Source organism: Manihot esculenta, chromosome 12 (genome assembly GCF_001659605.2).
Source record: "Manihot esculenta cultivar AM560-2 chromosome 12, M.esculenta_v8, whole genome shotgun sequence".
NCBI classification, from domain to species: Eukaryota; Viridiplantae; Streptophyta; class Magnoliopsida; order Malpighiales; family Euphorbiaceae; genus Manihot; species Manihot esculenta.
In genome coordinates, this window is record NC_035172.2 from 36,067,860 (window position 1) to 36,083,893 (window position 16,034).

Here is a 16,034-nt window from a genome sequence, read left to right on the forward strand (position 1 = left end):
ATTTCACCGTTCAGAACACGTTCGAGAGAGTAGTACCGGTCCAAAGCATATAAAACTTTTACGATAAATCGGTTTAATGTTTTTAATTTTGATCTAGACCCATGGAGCATCAGTAGGAAAAAACTCAGCTTGATGATTTGACATGAGAGAGGATAGTCAGTCTAATTACTTCGCAGCCTTACTCTCACGTGCACTGGAAGAATTAAATGACCGTCTAATATGGAGAGGGCATCTGACGTTTTCGTACATACGGACCTGCATGATAAAAACAGGTGGTACTGTAATAAAAAAAGCGTTAGATATCACTAGCAGACAAAAGAGAAGGAATAAAATGAGAGGAATAACCTCCTACTGTAAACTCTATTCTCTGGATCTGTATCTCAAAGCATCAATATCCAATATGTATATTGATCTCAAGTTGGATCCCCAATTCTCGTAGTTTCCTGATAAATATATATTATTAAAGTGTGAATATAATCTGTATATAATTATAGAAGATTATATAATCATAAGCTAATTAATTGATAGAGAATTATTAGGAGTTATCTTAAAAAATAAATCTTATAATATGTATATATACCCACTTACTTTAATAAAAAAAATATACTAAAATTATCTAATTATTTTTTATTTTATTACCTATATATATATATATAAAAAGAAAAAGAAATAAAATAGTGCAGCATGACCCTTTAGAACAATCTCTTTCTTTTTCAATCCTCCTTTTTCACATCTAGCTATGTATATATATCCTTAACTTTGTTCATACTTAACAAGAAGAATAAATATAAAAGAAGAAATATCATATGCTGGGATTCCAGTAGGCAAAATAAGCTGTCAATTTATCTCATTACCTTCTTTATTTTTCATATAGAGCTGCCTTTAATTATGTTCTGCATAGCTTATCCTCTACATTTTTCTTTTTCCTATATATGAATTGACATTTCTTTTCTGCTTTGCCTTGTGTATTTCTCTTTTCTTTCTTCATATTATAAGATTAGGAGTTCACCTATCCAATCTCTATCTTCAGCTGCAACTTAAAAGATCTATCAATATCATGCCAACTTTGGCCTAAAACCTTTCGCGATTCGAGCTTGCGTTGTTCGTATGCTAAATTCTTCAACCAAATAAGGTATGAACTAGCAATTTTAGCTCACCTCTACCATTTTACACATACACACATTATATGGAAGTTTTTTCGTCTACTTATCTTCTGTGAGGGAGAAAGGAAATTGTTACTGCTTATGAAATTCAATTTGCTTATAGGCTGCTAAGTATCTCCACAGATTGGTATCATAGGCTGCTAAGTTGTTGGAAGAGCATGGAGCCTTATAGTGATTTATCCTTGAGGAAACAGCCCAAGCCAACATCACAGGCTTCAGGATCGCAGCAAGGAAGTTCAATTTATGATCAAGGTACTTAAATTATTCTCCTATCTGCATTTTCTCTTATGGTTTCCATACTTTATATTAAAAAGGGCATGCATTCTACCATCTTTGTCTGGCTAAATCGATCAAATTTCATTTTATATGGAAGATTACTGCTATAAATTAATCTTTTATATAATTGTTATGTTTCTAGACCAACTGTGTCTGGATCAATCTGCATATGCAAACATATATGTGTGCGCGCATGGGCATACGCATGTATTAGGACTATCTTGGAACCATATCAATCTATCTCCCAGAATCTTGAACAATGTGGATATATAAACTTGGCAGAGGTCAAAGACACCGAGTACCTTCAGAATCTGCCTCTATACAAAGCAGTCGATGCTGGAGATTGGGAGGCTGCACTGAAATTCCTTGAAGAACATCCTAATGCATTGACTGCTAGTCTCTCAGCAGATGGGGACACAGCCCTCCATGTTGCAGTTCTGGCAGGGCATGAAGAGATTGTCGAAGAGCTGGTGAAGAAGTTAGATGCAGAGGACTTGGCAATCAAAAACAAAATGAATGCTACTGCACTTAATTATGCAGCAATTGGAGGGATCACAAAGATTGCAGAGGACTTGGTGAAAAGGAACACAGACTTGCTCACCATTCCTAATCAGAATGGCCAGATACCAGTTGTTGTTGCTTCACTTTATGGCCATAAAGAAATGGTTCGGTACCTATACATTGAGAGTCCTAAAGAGGAGCTTAGTCCTGGAAGAGGCAAAAATGGGATAATGCTTCTTACTACTTGTATCATTGATGAACTTTATGGTAAGATAATGATAATTTGATCTTTTTTTCTGACCCTTTTTAGAGCCTGCAATGTAAGAGGCTTTTGTTCTTTCAAGTAGATGTTGCTTTGGATTTGCTTCAACTTCACCCACAATTGGCATTTGATCAAGACAGTGACAAAGATACAGCACTTGACATGTTGGCTCAAAAACCTTCTGCATTTCCCAGTGGAAGCGCGCTGTCTTTCTGGCAACATTGGATATATGTTTGTATGTACCTTTTGCAACTTGTCCATATTAGAAATTGAACTTTCAATTGTTTTAGAACTAAAGTTGAAGTTGTTCTTCCGACGAGCTTTAGTCCAATGGTACTGGAGTCTTCTTCAGTACTGTGTGGCTTTGAGTTGAGGTCTCAGATAAAGGCAAATTAACTAATAAGAATAAGGCACTTACAGCTTATTGACAAAAAATGAAGAGTTTTAGAGCATGGCCTCCATCTGCAATTACCTGATAAATGTACTTTGTAGCTTGATGACTTGTCTGAATGATTCCTTATTTCTTTTCGAAGGTATCCGTGTTCCTGAGCCTCATCTCTCTAACAACACCAATGGAGATATCGAAAGGCCTCGCAGTGGACCAACCATACGAAGGAACATCGTTAGGCGAGGTATTTTAAAAACATACATAAGCAAAAAATAAGAAAAGCTCATCATATGAATACATATTGATTCTTCTTACACATTTGCAGTACTTCACCAATTGTCAGTTATCATTTGGAAATGCCTGAAACCAGCAGGTAAGCAATATCTAATGCTTAATTCATAACAGTTCAATTACTATTTGATTGGAGTGTTTAAATTATCTTGTTTATTCTCACAGTTCCAGGAATCAAGCATCTGTATAACTTGAAGTTGACACATGCACGAGCACAAGAGCTTTTGTGCTGCATTTGCGAACAGTTGTCGACTCTGCATAAGTCAGAATTCGACAGACTTGGAGTTTATAGAGCCATATTCAATGCTGTTAAGTATGGAATTGTGGAGTTCATTGAAGAGATGATTAAACACTATCCTGACATTATATGGTGTGAGGATGAATTAAATCGAGGTATATTCATGTATGCAACCTGTCAACGCCAAGAAAAGATTTTCAGTCTTATTTATAAAATGGGTGCCAAGAAAAACTCCATGGCAACTTCTTGGGACAAGTATCATAACAACATTTTACATCAAGCTGCATTGCTTGCACCCTCCTCCCGGCTTGATCTTGTCTCAGGAGCAGCATTGCAAATGCAAAGGGAGTTGCAGTGGTATAAGGTAATCTCCTTAGCTACATAAAGATCAGATGTTTTTCAAAAAAAAAAAAAAAGTTACTGGTTAAGCTCTGAATAGGGTTTGAAACTGGGTGACCCATTCTAATATCCATCAAGTTCAAAATGCTCTACTTCTCGATAAATTAGTTGATAATGCAAACTAAACGGGAGAGTTTTTGCCTTTACTAAAGTTCTACTTCCTTCGTCTACTTGCCCCCACCAGACAAGGCATGGTTTTGTAGACGATTTCACTGGCTTCTTAACCTTGTAGGAAGTGGAGAGCATTGCACAACCCAAGTACAGGGAGATGAGGAACCTGCAACAGAAGACTCCTCGAGCTTTATTCACAGAATCCCACAGGAAATTAGTGGAAGAAGGTGAGAAATGGATGAAGGACACAGCTGAATCCTGCACAGTTGTGGCTGCACTTATAGCTACCATTATGTTCTCTGCAATCTTCACAGTTCCAGGAGGTTATGATCAGTATGGGGAGCCTCTATACTTGTATCAAACTCTATTCATGGTTTTCATCGTATCTGATGCAATGTCTTTATTTGCTTCAACATCTTCATTGCTTATGTTTTTGGGAATCCTGACATCAAGATACAGAGAAGAAGATTTTCTCAAGTCTTTGCCAACCAAGTTGATAATTGGGCTTTCATCTCTTTTCTTCTCTATAGCAACAATGATGATAACTTTTGGAGTAACTCTTGTTATTTTTCTTCACAAGAGAATTCATTGGGTTTCATTTCCAATCATTCTGCTTGCTAGTCTGCCTGTGACTCTTTTTGCTCTGCTGCAGTTTCCTATTCTGGTTGAGATTTTCTTATCTACTTATGGACCTGGGATTTTTGACAAGCCTAAGAAGTGGTGGCTCTGTTGATCAATGTTCATACTTATCAACTCTTATTGCTTTGGGTATTTTCTGGTTTATTTTATGATGAAGAAGGGAACTGTTGATTTATAATTTCTTTTCTAAATTTTGATAATATAATTGGATACATTTTTTTTTTTGTATTTTATATTTTTCAATACCATAATAAAATTTGACGTCATGTTAAAATCAACTTAAATTCATATTAAATTTTGAATAATTATATACCTTTTAAAATTAAATTAATTATTTTATTGTTTAAATAACTATTAATTATTTTTCTTTAAATATTATTTTGTAAAAATGTAACAATAGAATATCTTTTTAGTATAATTACAAATAAAAAAAAGATTGTATATGATAGTAAATATAATAGAAAAATATTGCCTTAAATATGATGCTAATATTTAGGAAATAATAACTAAAAAATGATAAAAGGTTGTACTCATTTCCTAATTTATAAGTGAAAAAAAAAGGAAAATTTAGTAATTTCTATATTTGGGATTCAAAAAGAAATGAGCAATGAAATTGATTTCCACTGTTAATAAATAATATTTTTATTAATAATTAATATAATTAAATGATATAGCTATATATAGCAGGTTGAATTTAAAAAAAAAATAATGTATTTTTTATATAAATTATAAATTTTTTTATTGAATTAGTTGTGATTGAAATTTAATATGATATTATATTTAAAATTTTGAACATCTGTACGCGTGGGATTTGAATTTTCGAACAACATTTTTTGATAAAATGATAAATAAAAATAAATTTGAAAAATAAATAAAATAAATATTATAATCTCATTATCCATTAGATGCTCAAGTTTTTCCTAATAATAACAGGGAGAAGAAGTAGCAGCAGTAGTAGCGACGAATGCGATAGACCAGTTCTAAAACCAAGGTCATTATCGTCTTTTCAGCATCCGAACGGCTACAAACGCCAAAAGAAAAGCCTCCAGCGAGGCAGGGACTCTCGCGTAAAGCGCACATCAGACTCCGTGCGCACACGGAGCGCATGTTAGCATCTCTGACTCACTCCCACTCCAATCTGTTTCTCTCTCTCTCTCTCTCTCCATTCCCCGCGAGTGAAAGACCAAAACAAATTTCAGCCCAATTTTCCAGAGCTACCTACATTCTCCTCCCAAATCATAATTTTACCTACGGTAATCCCTGTTTTTACGAGCCTAACCTCCACCAATGGTTCCGGCTTCCACCACCTCCTCGTCGGGGGCGGCGGCGGCTCGGCGTTTTATTGGTTCTCGCCGGCGAACCGAAGCCACTCCCTTGCCTTCTCCTCCGGACTCACCCCCTCCGAAGAAGCTGAAGCTCATGTCGGAGATATTAGCTAAGGCGAAGTACGCTGTGGTGGAGCGAGCTGACTACAATGACTTGAGCTGCGAGCAATGCGGGTTAGGGGACCTGCCCGACGAGCTGCTATTATGTGACAAATGCGATAAGGGATTTCACATGAAGTGTGTGAGGCCGATCGTTGTGAGAGTTCCGATTGGATCGTGGCTGTGCCCCAAGTGCTCTGGCCAGAGACGAGTAAGAAGTGGGGGAAAATTCTTATCTCTATTCTCTTTTTTTTGTTTTGTTTTCATTCTCATTTCTATTTTCCTTCCTTTAGCAATGATAAATATGACAATGTGGGTTGTTGGTTTTGTTTTAGGGCTTTCGCAGAAGAAGATAATTGATTTTTTTAGGATTCAGAAGGGTCATCGTAGGAAAGATAAATGCAGCTCCCCTCAAGGTGATTGTTTATTTTATTTATTTCTGTTTTAGCAATTGCTTTTCGTGTGATTTGCATTTATATATATCTATGACTATTCATTGTTGAAGCATCTTTCAGGCTCCATGCTACAAATTTCTGCTTGAAGTTATCAGTCCCAGCCTGGCCAAAAATAACATCAACAACTATAAGAACAATGAAGAATCCAATAACATTGAGAGGAAAAAAAAAAAGAAAAAAAGAGAAGAAGACATTAATAATGAATGGGAAAATATGGGTAGACATGCATTGACATGGAATACATTATAAAAAGAAAATAAAAAATGGCGGACGCTATTAAGCTTGTGGAGCATGTTGGAGATAGTTTTAGGTTATCTCATGGATCACATTGTATAATTTATACATGTGATGGTAACCCTAATCTCTCAGGGAATCATGTAAAGGGATTTTTTTTTCTTCTCTTTATTACAATTGTGATCACATGCAGACTTATATATTAATATGGTTATTAGATTGTAAATTGTTTCTGTTGAATTTACGTACTTGCCAAATTTGAAATGATTTAAGATTGATCGGTTAAGTTTGATACGGGTAATTAGTTATTTATCCATCTATATGATAAGGAAATAAGAAATTTTCCTAAAGCATAAAGTAGAATGATCTATCCCCCCAAACTAAGCAACTCTTAGTGATAACTTATCAAAACTTTTGATACTCCAGCTCTTCATTTTGCAATGCCATATCTGTGTCGACATGACGTGGCATGAGACACGATATAGAATATATGTCCAATACATATTCATACAGTCGGATGCTCGAGTTATAGAGATCTTGATGCGAAACCGTGCTCGTATCAGATCTCTAATATGAATATCACAATTAATAGAGCATTTTTTTCTCTCAAAATAGAGAGCATGGATAACAAAACATTGTTTTCTTTTTAGACAGAAAATAGTTATTTGGTTGTATTTTAGATAATGTATTTGGTTGTATTTGATGATTTACTTAGGCTATACTTATTATTACATAATTTATATTGTTTATTCTATTTCTTTTTATGTAACATAACATACCCAAGCATGTGTGTCTAAATTTAGATCCATATCCTCATATTTTCTATTTAGAAATAGAAAGTTGACAAGTCAGATTCAGGGATGTATTCCCATTTCTGACACCCTTACCCGAGTCTGAGTAAGGTAGATCAAAACAAGTAAAAAGAAGTGCCCTCCAATCATAATACATAGCAAGGAGACTCCTTTTGTAAGAACCTGAAGTGAAAAATTGTAAAGGCTATTGTTGCATAATCTGTTAGCCACTATTCGTGCTAACTGGTCCTAAAGTCGCACTTCATAATTACTTTATTTAGGGCTCCAAAAGTAATGCTTTACGAGAGTATGCTGAATATCTTATTCAGGATGTATAATATTCTATCCATTTAACTAAGACTAAAAAATTCAAAGCTTCCACATTTTTTAGCAATATTTATGCTACATCAGTGATCAATCCTATGAGGCATGTATTCACCCATCCATCTTTTCATTCCTTGTTGCTAAACATTTTTTCTAAAGTTCCTGCTACATAAGCTAGGAAAAATCATGTAATCTAATAGGATTATTTGGAAAGACTTCTCTGTGTGATAGCATCTTGCTTGTGTATGGAGTATGAAGTAGATTCTAGTCTGATGCTTTAGACATCTACTATTAATTTGCAAAAATAGCTGTCAAATCTTTCTCTTCTAATTTGATATCAAATGGGTTGTAGTGGGTAGATCAATTTTATTGAGAATGATTATGGTAGGGAAGAAATGGTAGAGATTTGGCAATTATTTCCCAATGATCTAGGAAATGTAATTTCCTTGCTGTTAGATTTTGGTATTTGGGAGAGAAAGGGCTACATGCCCTCCAAAGAAATTGTTTCTACATGTTATGCATCCGCTTAAAATTTTTAGAATCAAAGTTTGTCTAGAGGATCTTAGCATTACACCCCACATAACTTGTGTTATGGCTTTCCCTTCTTCTGATGGATCAAGCAAATGATGAATAAGAATGTGATATTCACTCTTCACATGCTCTTTCACATTCTTATCCCACATATCATCGTTTTTAACAATAATCATATTTGTAGTAAAACGTAGACTGCACATTTACTTGAATATGATTTGTGATATGCTGTTGATGGATTTATTTGCTGGACTTGAAGACACAAGGAAGCGTCGGAGGCGTTCTGGACCATTGGTGTATCAAAAGAAAAGGCGTAGATTGTTGCCATTTATTCCATCAGAAGATCCTGGTGAAAGGTTGAAACAAATGGGCACCCTTGCTTCTGCATTGACGGCATTACAAATGGAGTTTAGTGATGATCTAACCTACTCGCCTAGCATGGCTTCTCGATCTGCTAATCAGGCAAAGCTTGAAGAGGGTGGCATGCAGGTCTGAAGTCAAAAATTTTCTTTTTCGATAACAATTTTCCCTGAAGAGTTATTGGGACACTTATATTACATGTTAGTTATAATATATGCTTTTTTTAATTAGGTTCTTTCTAAGGAGGACGTAGATACACTGGAACAATGTAGAGCTATGTGTAGAAGAGGCGAATGCCCTCCCCTTATAGTGGTTTTTGATTCATGTGAAGGGTACTTACATTTTAACACACTTGCAGCTCTATTTAGTTTCATTACTGCATATTGAGTTGGTATATATCTATTTTTTCTGCGCAGATTTACAGTCGAGGCAGATGGGCAGATAAAAGATATGACATTTATCACCGAGTACACTGGCGATGTGGATTATATTAGAAACCGTGAACATGATGATTGTGATAGTATGATGACCCTTCTCTTAGCAAAAGACCCATCTAAAAGTCTTGTCATCTGCCCTGATAAACGTGGAAATATTGCACGCTTTATCAATGGCATTAACAATTATACTCCGTAAGCTTGTCTAGTCTATTACTTCTCCATATTCTGAACTCAAAAGGTTATCTAAATGAACAAATACTCATATGATTATACCTCCTCATACCTAGGTCTTTGTTCAGCTAGTCTATTAACAAGATATCCAGCCTTTTCTTCAATAAAGTTCTATATTTGTTTCAGTATTTTTGTCCAGATTGCATTAGAATTAAGAAATGTTTAGTTGTCAATTTGTCATCCATGAACCTTAAAAAATATCCAATTTTGTGCAGGGATGGTAAGAAGAAGCAGAATTGTAAATGTGTGAGATACAGTGTAAATGGTGAATGCCGGGTATTTTTGGTTGCGACTCGTGATATTTCTAAAGGAGAGAGGCTATACTATGATTATAATGGATATGAGCATGAATATCCTACTCAACATTTTGTCTGAGAAACTTATAGATAGTTGTCTAACAGTCCGACAGAACTAGGATGTGGATCCTCATAGATGCTTTCTTATTGGTATTTAATTTTACAGCTTAATCATGTCATTGCAGAGTTGGAAAAAAAAAATCTTCCAATGTACTTTTTGGCCATTATAGTAATTTACATAGAGCTACCTGTCATGAGGCCCTAAGAAAGTGTAGAGCCGGCAAGAAAGGTTAGCCCTAGAATTTAGACATGAAATTTTGATATCCTAGATATATAGGAAACAGAATCCTTTTGTAATACAGATTTCAATTGAAATCTTTTATTTTACTTGGCGGCTGTTATTGCAACTTTTGTTTGATTCATGATGTGGCCGTCTCTTACAGAAATTTCAATAACATATTAAAACTTCTTCCACTTGCTCCTTAACACTTCAAAGAATTGTGAATTTTAAATTGGAAGTATGGCTTAACATTTTATCTTTTTTTGTTTCTATTAAACTCAAAATTTAGGCGTCCTCCCCTGTTCTTGCTGGAGATCTGTGAGCATGCATACCATGCATGAATCGCTGCCAGAGGCATATGAACATTAAAATAAATTATACCTATAATTACACAGCCCACCCTAAGTATACATTTTGGCAGATCTTAGTATGGTCACCTTCTTGATTTTGATTATTTTGAGTAAAGGTCATACATTGAAGGAGGAGAAAAATTCACATTATTTTTATTTGCAGTCTTTTTTATCTGATAACTAATTTGATTGGTTCTCTTTTTATTTAATCTTATGAACTCCTTAAGGCTCTCATTTTATAGTGACACTGTGGCCTCAGTTACAGTGCAGTAATTCCATATCCAATGATATGGGCCGGGTTGGCCCATCATGGGTGAACATGATTTTTGCCAGCCGTTTTGTTTGTGAATTAGATTCTTCCCTTAGAATCCTGGATATGTATCGTTTTCTTTTCATTTCTGTTTCTAATTCTACTTTCAACTTTCACAAAAATCATCTCAAAGATATAATGTAACTATGGGTAGATTTAGAACATTTAGCCATGGGTAAATTCAATGGCATTCTTTGAAGCTGCAAATAAATTAACTGGAAGCTCTGGGATCTGTGAGCTGCTCTGCGAATCATGTTGCTTCCAATCTAGAATTTACCGGACAGTCATGTTGCTGGTATGAAATTATTTTACCTGTCCAAAAGGATTACATATGCTGCTGCATATACTCCATTCATGGGGCCAGTCAAGGTATTGAAGCTTACTCTTTATTAAATAAGCATTGATGTTTCAGTTATTTCAATATATCTGCTAAAGAATATAAATCTTTGTTACTCAAATTTGACAGCTTTGCTTTTGAGATGGATGAGATAGTTTACTTATTTTGAAGATTGCTGTTGTTGGAGGTGGTTCCATCTGATGAGACGATAAGAACTATCAGGTAAATGCTGCTTTGTACTGCATCATTGTCTCTGTTACTTCACTATATTATTTTAGTAAGGATCTTTATTTGGATCAGAATATTTTTCTTAGTTGGAAGAAAAGCTTGTAACTTGACCATTTGCAATATCGAACAAGGATCCCTTTTTAAGCTCAGGAAACCTTATATATGTGGTCTTAGCATATTTTCTTTGATGACTATGGAGAAAATGTAAATTGCAGATTTCTTTTCATTGAGAGAAGGCAAGGAGGTAAAAGGAGCTTTCTTCAAAGTTAGGTGCTCCCTAAGGTGGATATCGATGATGTTTATTTTGCATGGTAAAGTTTTTGGATGTTTCCATGAGTTATGTTAAAATTAACACATATATCCCTTTATTTTTAAAAAATCTAACAATTTAGTTCATATATTTTAACTCGGTCAAATTGAAAGTTTATCTATCTAATTTTTGTTAGCTTTATGAGAAATTACTTAAATTCCCTAAAAGATATATTACTTTTCATCCTTGGATTATGTTAAAGCTGATACTTACATCCCTCGATTTTTTAAATATAAATGTTTTAGTCCATATATTTTGATTTCATCAAGCTATAAAAAAAACTTTGCTTTTGAATGTGGTTGGAGGGGCTCCTTCAATTAGATAGAGTCGAAATGTAGGGACTAATCGGTTGAGTTTTGAAAATAGTACATATGTTAATTTTGACTTAACTGGAGAATGAAAAAGTAATTTACCCTAAAGTTTTTTAATAACATCGCAGCACTCTCAAAAAGCTATAATAGAAATTCTACTAAAATGTCTGAAAATATTCTTATTTTCTGACAAGAATTTGCTTATTGATAAATAAGTCTGAGACACCACAGATCAGTATCAATGATCTCAGTCATATCGTTCTGCATTTTTCATTCCCAAAATCTCCGATGCTTAAATAAATATTCCATTCTACATGAGGAATATCGTGTACAGTAAATCCTGAATTGGATGTCATTTTCTTTTCAGGTTCTTCAGGTTTAAATTGTGCAAATGAAGCTGTTCTTTAAAAGACGCCATTGCTTGCTTACTTTTGCTGTGAATGGCAAGATTACTTCTGGGGAATCAAAAGTGATGACAGCTACAGATCTTTGCAGTAAGAGCAATTGCAATGCTTGTGCATGAAATTAATTGGTTATTGCATATTGTTCATATAATGTCAAGATGAGCATCTCCTTCATTTTTCACCTTACATGATCAGCTGCTTCACTTCTACCATTGCTGTTGGCATAATTGTGTTGATTTATTATCTATTATCAACTTTGAAAATCTTTTGCATGAAGTTTTTCGCCTATTGCTCAGCTTTCACTTCTTTCTTGCCTCCTCCTCCTCTACTACGTCTAGAGCAGCAATCAGCTTCTGTAGACAAGTCTCTTCATCTTCTTCATCAGACATGGGTTGTGCAACATCAGTTGTTCCCTTTGCATTAGAATAGTGAACATGTTCTTTAAAATTCACTACATTGATGATGGGTGGGGTTGCTAGAGCTGAGAGTGAGAGGGAGACGATTTGTAAAGAGATTGGATAATTTTGGTATTAGAAATTTAATTTAGAATTTGACTACATTGATTAGCAGAAATTTGACTTCAATTTTGAACCAACTTAAACCACGATATAAAATTATTGAAAATTATTTCAAGCTTTGATCAAACTCGAATGGCCATTGTATAAACTATACTTACTATATTATATATATTTTTCTATTTGATATGATAACTTAAAAATAATCATGTAATACTCTCCACAGACCTTTCACCACTAGCCAAATAATCAAAGCCATTAAGAAAGAATCGAAGTTTCTATTTAAAGACTAAAGCATCAAAAAGCTTATTCAAGCGAATTAATCAATTTCATATATGTATATACTGGTACTTGGATGAGAAACCCTGCGACAGTATTATTTGGTGAAGTGGTGATCTTTATTATTTGGTGAAGGGGTGATCTTTAGTTTAACTAATTTTCGGTGATAATTATATATAAAATTTTAAATTAAAAATGCATAACTTAAATCTCATCATATGGTGAATTAGAACATGAAAAAGTTTTTTTCTTTCTAAAAAAAAAGGCAATAAAAATAGGAAGGGGTGTCAGGGAGGTGATGTGGGTTTGCATGGTTTTAGTTTTCTGTGTAGTATGTCCTCGAAAGGCCAAATCCATGATTACATGTCTCGGTGGCCACCGCTATTTCCCTACCCCCACCATAAATTTCCCCTTCTCTCTTTATATGTATAATTTCATAATTCTTTACATTACGATGTAAATAAATCTCCAATTTTACAATTTCTTATCATTTTTTTTTTGTTAACTTAGCTCTTAATCTTTATAAAAATTAATATTATTTAACGAGGTATACTTCTATAGCTTTTGATATTAATTAAAAGAAATTATAGTAATAATTAATTTTTTATATAAACGTTAGGGTAAAAATGTATTTGACCTTTCTCAAGAATATTTATGATTACTTCTTTTCATTTACACTTTTTCAAATTATATAAATTAAGAGTAATTATTGATAGAATGTCTCCCATTGTCTCTAAGCAAAATCTTGGTTGAGGGATTTGCTTCCCCTCCAAAAAGCTATGTCCTACCATTCTACACAATTTCACATAGGTTTAGGATCCTCTTATTCTTCCGATATATTTTTTATATATATTTTTATTTAAAAATTAAATATTTTTAAAAAATATTGAATTTTTTAAATGAAAATTATTAATAAAAAATATTTTTTATATAAATTATTAATTAAAATATATAAAATTAAATAGATTCGAGTTTTATTCGAGTAATAATAATCGAATTTAAGATGAATTCGGGTAATTTAAATTAATTTTTAATTGAATTTGAAACGAATTTAAATAATTTAAATTAATTTTTAATTAAATTTTAAAATAAATTTAAATATTACTAATATAAATTGAATTTGAGTTTTTAGTAGTTTAATTGTCACTGGATTCCTAGTTTAGTATCCTCTTATTTTTATATTTAAAGATATAAAAATTAAATACATACTGAAATTCTATATTTTATTTATATTTTAACTACATGAAATTGAAAGTCTTTTTATTTAATTTTTAATTAATCTTACTACTTTTTAATTTTTTAATTGTATTAAAATTAACATTTATATCTCTTTTCTAATATATATATATATATTAATTGTTGGTGATTTTATCAAACATACAATTTTTATTTGCTAAATTTAATGTGGATTATTTTTCAAATGTATGAATATTTTAATGTTTTTTAAATTAATAAATTTATTTATAGAAGTAATGCAAATAAATAGTAAATTTTCCCAATTTGGAAGGGGGATTGATTTTTGATATGGATTTAAATTGGACCCGAAGAGTGGTCGGGTCAATTCCCAATTAGGGGACGTCATGTAACCATTGGAAGGGAAAAGCTGAATGTATAAGCACATAATAACAACATTTTAGTGTCACTTTCTTATATTGCCCTTTCAAAGATAAGGATATTCTCCTCTATTATTCCCCCTCGTGTTTCTATCACATTCCAATTTTTTATATAATTAAATTATCAACTTTATGAATAAAACAAATTCCTAATAATCATAAAACTTACTATAATTCAATAAAAATTATTTTATTTTCATATCGGTGCATCGAGTTATTAGGTCATGTTTCCTTGTGCCACCTCCTATTCTGACCTCACTCTCATCGAAACACTGCTGTAAATTTCCACCGCCATGTATATCACAAGCCTGCTATATACCAGAAAATCACCCCAGAAACCCTTCAAGAAACTACACGAGTTGACTAGCTAGTCATTTTCATCATTCATCCCCCAACTCTGTATAGAAACCTCCCATCAAGCTTGTGTGTGTTCATACACAGAGATGGGTAGCTTGGAGGAGGAAAGGCTGGTTCAGATGGTGCATGACTTCATAGAACCAGAATCATCACCACCCATTTCATCAAAGTGCCGTCGTCGTCATCAAGCCAAGTACTTTGCTTTGCAGGTATTTTTAGATTATGTTTTGTTTTGTTCTTCTTTGTTGTTGATTTTTGCTTGTGGTTTTTGAAAATTTTTGTGATGGTTAGGAAATACTTGGAAAAATGACTAAAGCTGAAGCTAAGGTCGTTGAGAGTGTGTTGAAGCATATGAGAAGCAAAAAGGCACCTGGAAAAACAAGTAACTTCAAGAAGTGGCTTGTCATGAGCCTCAAAATTGATGGCTTTAACGCTTCTATTTGTCAAACTTCTTGGGTCAGATCCTTGGGATGCCCTGCTGGTGGGTCTCCCCTCTCTCTCACACACACACATTTTCACTTGGCTATTCAAGCTCTATGCTTCTGGGATTTTTCTTTTGTATTTTATGCTTAATATTCTTTGTTATTTTGCCAAACTCCTTGGCAAGGGAGCACCCATATTTTAGGTATTTGGCATGGAATCCAAGAAAAAGAAGATTTTATCTTCCCTGCAAAAGGGTACTGCTTAAAATGCTCCAACGTTGTTTGAATTAAAATATTAACTGTTTTATTTGATGGGTTTAACAGGTGACTATGAGTACATTGAGATAATTACATTTGAAGAAGAGAATGGGAAGACAAAGAGGCTAATAGTGGACATAGAGTTCAGGTCTCAATTTGAGCTGGCAAGGCCAACACCATTTTACAAAGAACTCACAGAAACACTTCCATCAATTTTTGTTGGCAGTGAAGAGAAGCTCAACGAGACCATTTCTTTACTTTGCTCAGCTTCTAAACAGTCTCTGAGAGAGGTCGGTCTTTATGTGCCTCCATGGAGGACCACCACTTACATGAAATCCAAATGGCTCAAAGTCGCTGCCAATAATAATAATAATAATAATAATAATAATAATAATAATAATAATAATTGTGTTGGTAATAGTCAAGAAAATACGGAAGCTAACAGTGGTTCTCATGGTTTTAGCATGTGGTCACCTCCAATGGTTAAGCCAAAGAGAAGGGTGAGCAGTGGATTGTCTAGCCAGTTTTCTAACATGAGCATAAATTGTTGTTGAACATTTTGCTCTCTTCTACTTTCTCCAATTTTGGTTTTTCTTTCTTTATCCGGAAAATATTAGCTAGGGTTTTATAATTTCCTTTTCGTACTTGAGTTTTAGATCTTTTTGTACTAAGCTGATGGGGAACTTACTAAATAATATTTTGACTTGAC

General features: G+C 33.6%; 3 protein-coding genes across 5 annotated transcripts; all 3 read left to right on the forward strand.

Moving 5' to 3' along the window:
• Window positions 1–876: 876 nt before the first annotated feature.
• On the forward strand, window positions 877–4,559 carry LOC110628039 (ankyrin repeat-containing protein NPR4). 2 transcript variants are annotated; one of them, XM_043948663.1, is made up of 8 exons: window positions 877–1,132; window positions 1,287–1,415; window positions 1,722–2,207; window positions 2,288–2,437; window positions 2,736–2,834; window positions 2,916–2,963; window positions 3,047–3,483; window positions 3,751–4,559. In XM_043948663.1, the coding sequence occupies exons 2-8, from the start codon at window positions 1,322–1,324 to the stop codon at window positions 4,360–4,362; spliced, it is 1,926 nt and encodes a 641-aa protein (XP_043804598.1). In that variant the 5' UTR covers window positions 877–1,132; window positions 1,287–1,321; the 3' UTR covers window positions 4,363–4,559. The 2 variants fall into 2 exon arrangements, with proteins under 2 accessions (XP_043804598.1, XP_021630175.1); XM_021774483.2 differs by having other exon boundaries at window positions 878–1,132; window positions 1,267–1,415.
• Window positions 4,560–5,333: 774 nt separating this feature from the next.
• LOC110627877 (probable Histone-lysine N-methyltransferase ATXR5) lies at window positions 5,334–12,453 on the forward strand. 2 transcript variants are annotated; one of them, XM_021774251.2, is made up of 9 exons: window positions 5,334–5,910; window positions 6,028–6,108; window positions 8,287–8,516; window positions 8,619–8,719; window positions 8,804–9,016; window positions 9,271–10,660; window positions 10,758–10,850; window positions 11,072–11,167; window positions 11,845–12,453. In XM_021774251.2, exons 1-6 carry the CDS (start codon window positions 5,556–5,558, stop codon window positions 9,428–9,430), a joined length of 1,140 nt encoding a protein of 379 aa, XP_021629943.1. In that variant the 5' UTR covers window positions 5,334–5,555; the 3' UTR covers window positions 9,431–10,660; window positions 10,758–10,850; window positions 11,072–11,167; window positions 11,845–12,453. The 2 variants fall into 2 exon arrangements, with proteins under 2 accessions (XP_021629943.1, XP_021629944.1); XM_021774252.2 differs by having other exon boundaries at window positions 11,072–11,138.
• A 1,739-nt stretch (window positions 12,454–14,192) lies between these two features.
• LOC110628914 (J domain-containing protein DDB_G0295729) lies at window positions 14,193–16,034 on the forward strand. Its single transcript, XM_021775746.2, has 3 exons — window positions 14,193–14,854; window positions 14,937–15,126; window positions 15,392–16,034. The coding sequence occupies exons 1-3, from the start codon at window positions 14,732–14,734 to the stop codon at window positions 15,877–15,879; spliced, it is 801 nt and encodes a 266-aa protein (XP_021631438.1). The 5' UTR covers window positions 14,193–14,731; the 3' UTR covers window positions 15,880–16,034.

Excerpts from the sequence above, each read along its gene's own strand:
- LOC110628914 (XM_021775746.2), top strand. The coding sequence starts at position 14,732 with ATGGGTAGCTTGGAGGAGGAAAGGCTGGTTCAGATGGTGCATGACTTC. Across the intron at positions 14,855-14,936 it reads CCAAGTACTTTGCTTTGCAG|GAAATACTTGGAAAAATGAC; the intron begins GTATTTTTAGAT and ends TGTGATGGTTAG. Across the intron at positions 15,127-15,391 it reads ATCCTTGGGATGCCCTGCTG|GTGACTATGAGTACATTGAG; the intron begins GTGGGTCTCCCC and ends TGGGTTTAACAG.
- LOC110628039 (XM_043948663.1), top strand. The coding sequence starts at position 1,322 with ATGGAGCCTTATAGTGATTTATCCTTGAGGAAACAGCCCAAGCCAACA. Across the intron at positions 2,835-2,915 it reads AAGGAACATCGTTAGGCGAG|TACTTCACCAATTGTCAGTT; the intron begins GTATTTTAAAAA and ends ACACATTTGCAG. Across the intron at positions 3,484-3,750 it reads GGGAGTTGCAGTGGTATAAG|GAAGTGGAGAGCATTGCACA; the intron begins GTAATCTCCTTA and ends TTAACCTTGTAG.
- LOC110627877 (XM_021774251.2), top strand. The coding sequence starts at position 5,556 with ATGGTTCCGGCTTCCACCACCTCCTCGTCGGGGGCGGCGGCGGCTCGG. Across the intron at positions 8,517-8,618 it reads TTGAAGAGGGTGGCATGCAG|GTTCTTTCTAAGGAGGACGT; the intron begins GTCTGAAGTCAA and ends TTTTTTAATTAG. Across the intron at positions 9,017-9,270 it reads GGCATTAACAATTATACTCC|GGATGGTAAGAAGAAGCAGA; the intron begins GTAAGCTTGTCT and ends AATTTTGTGCAG.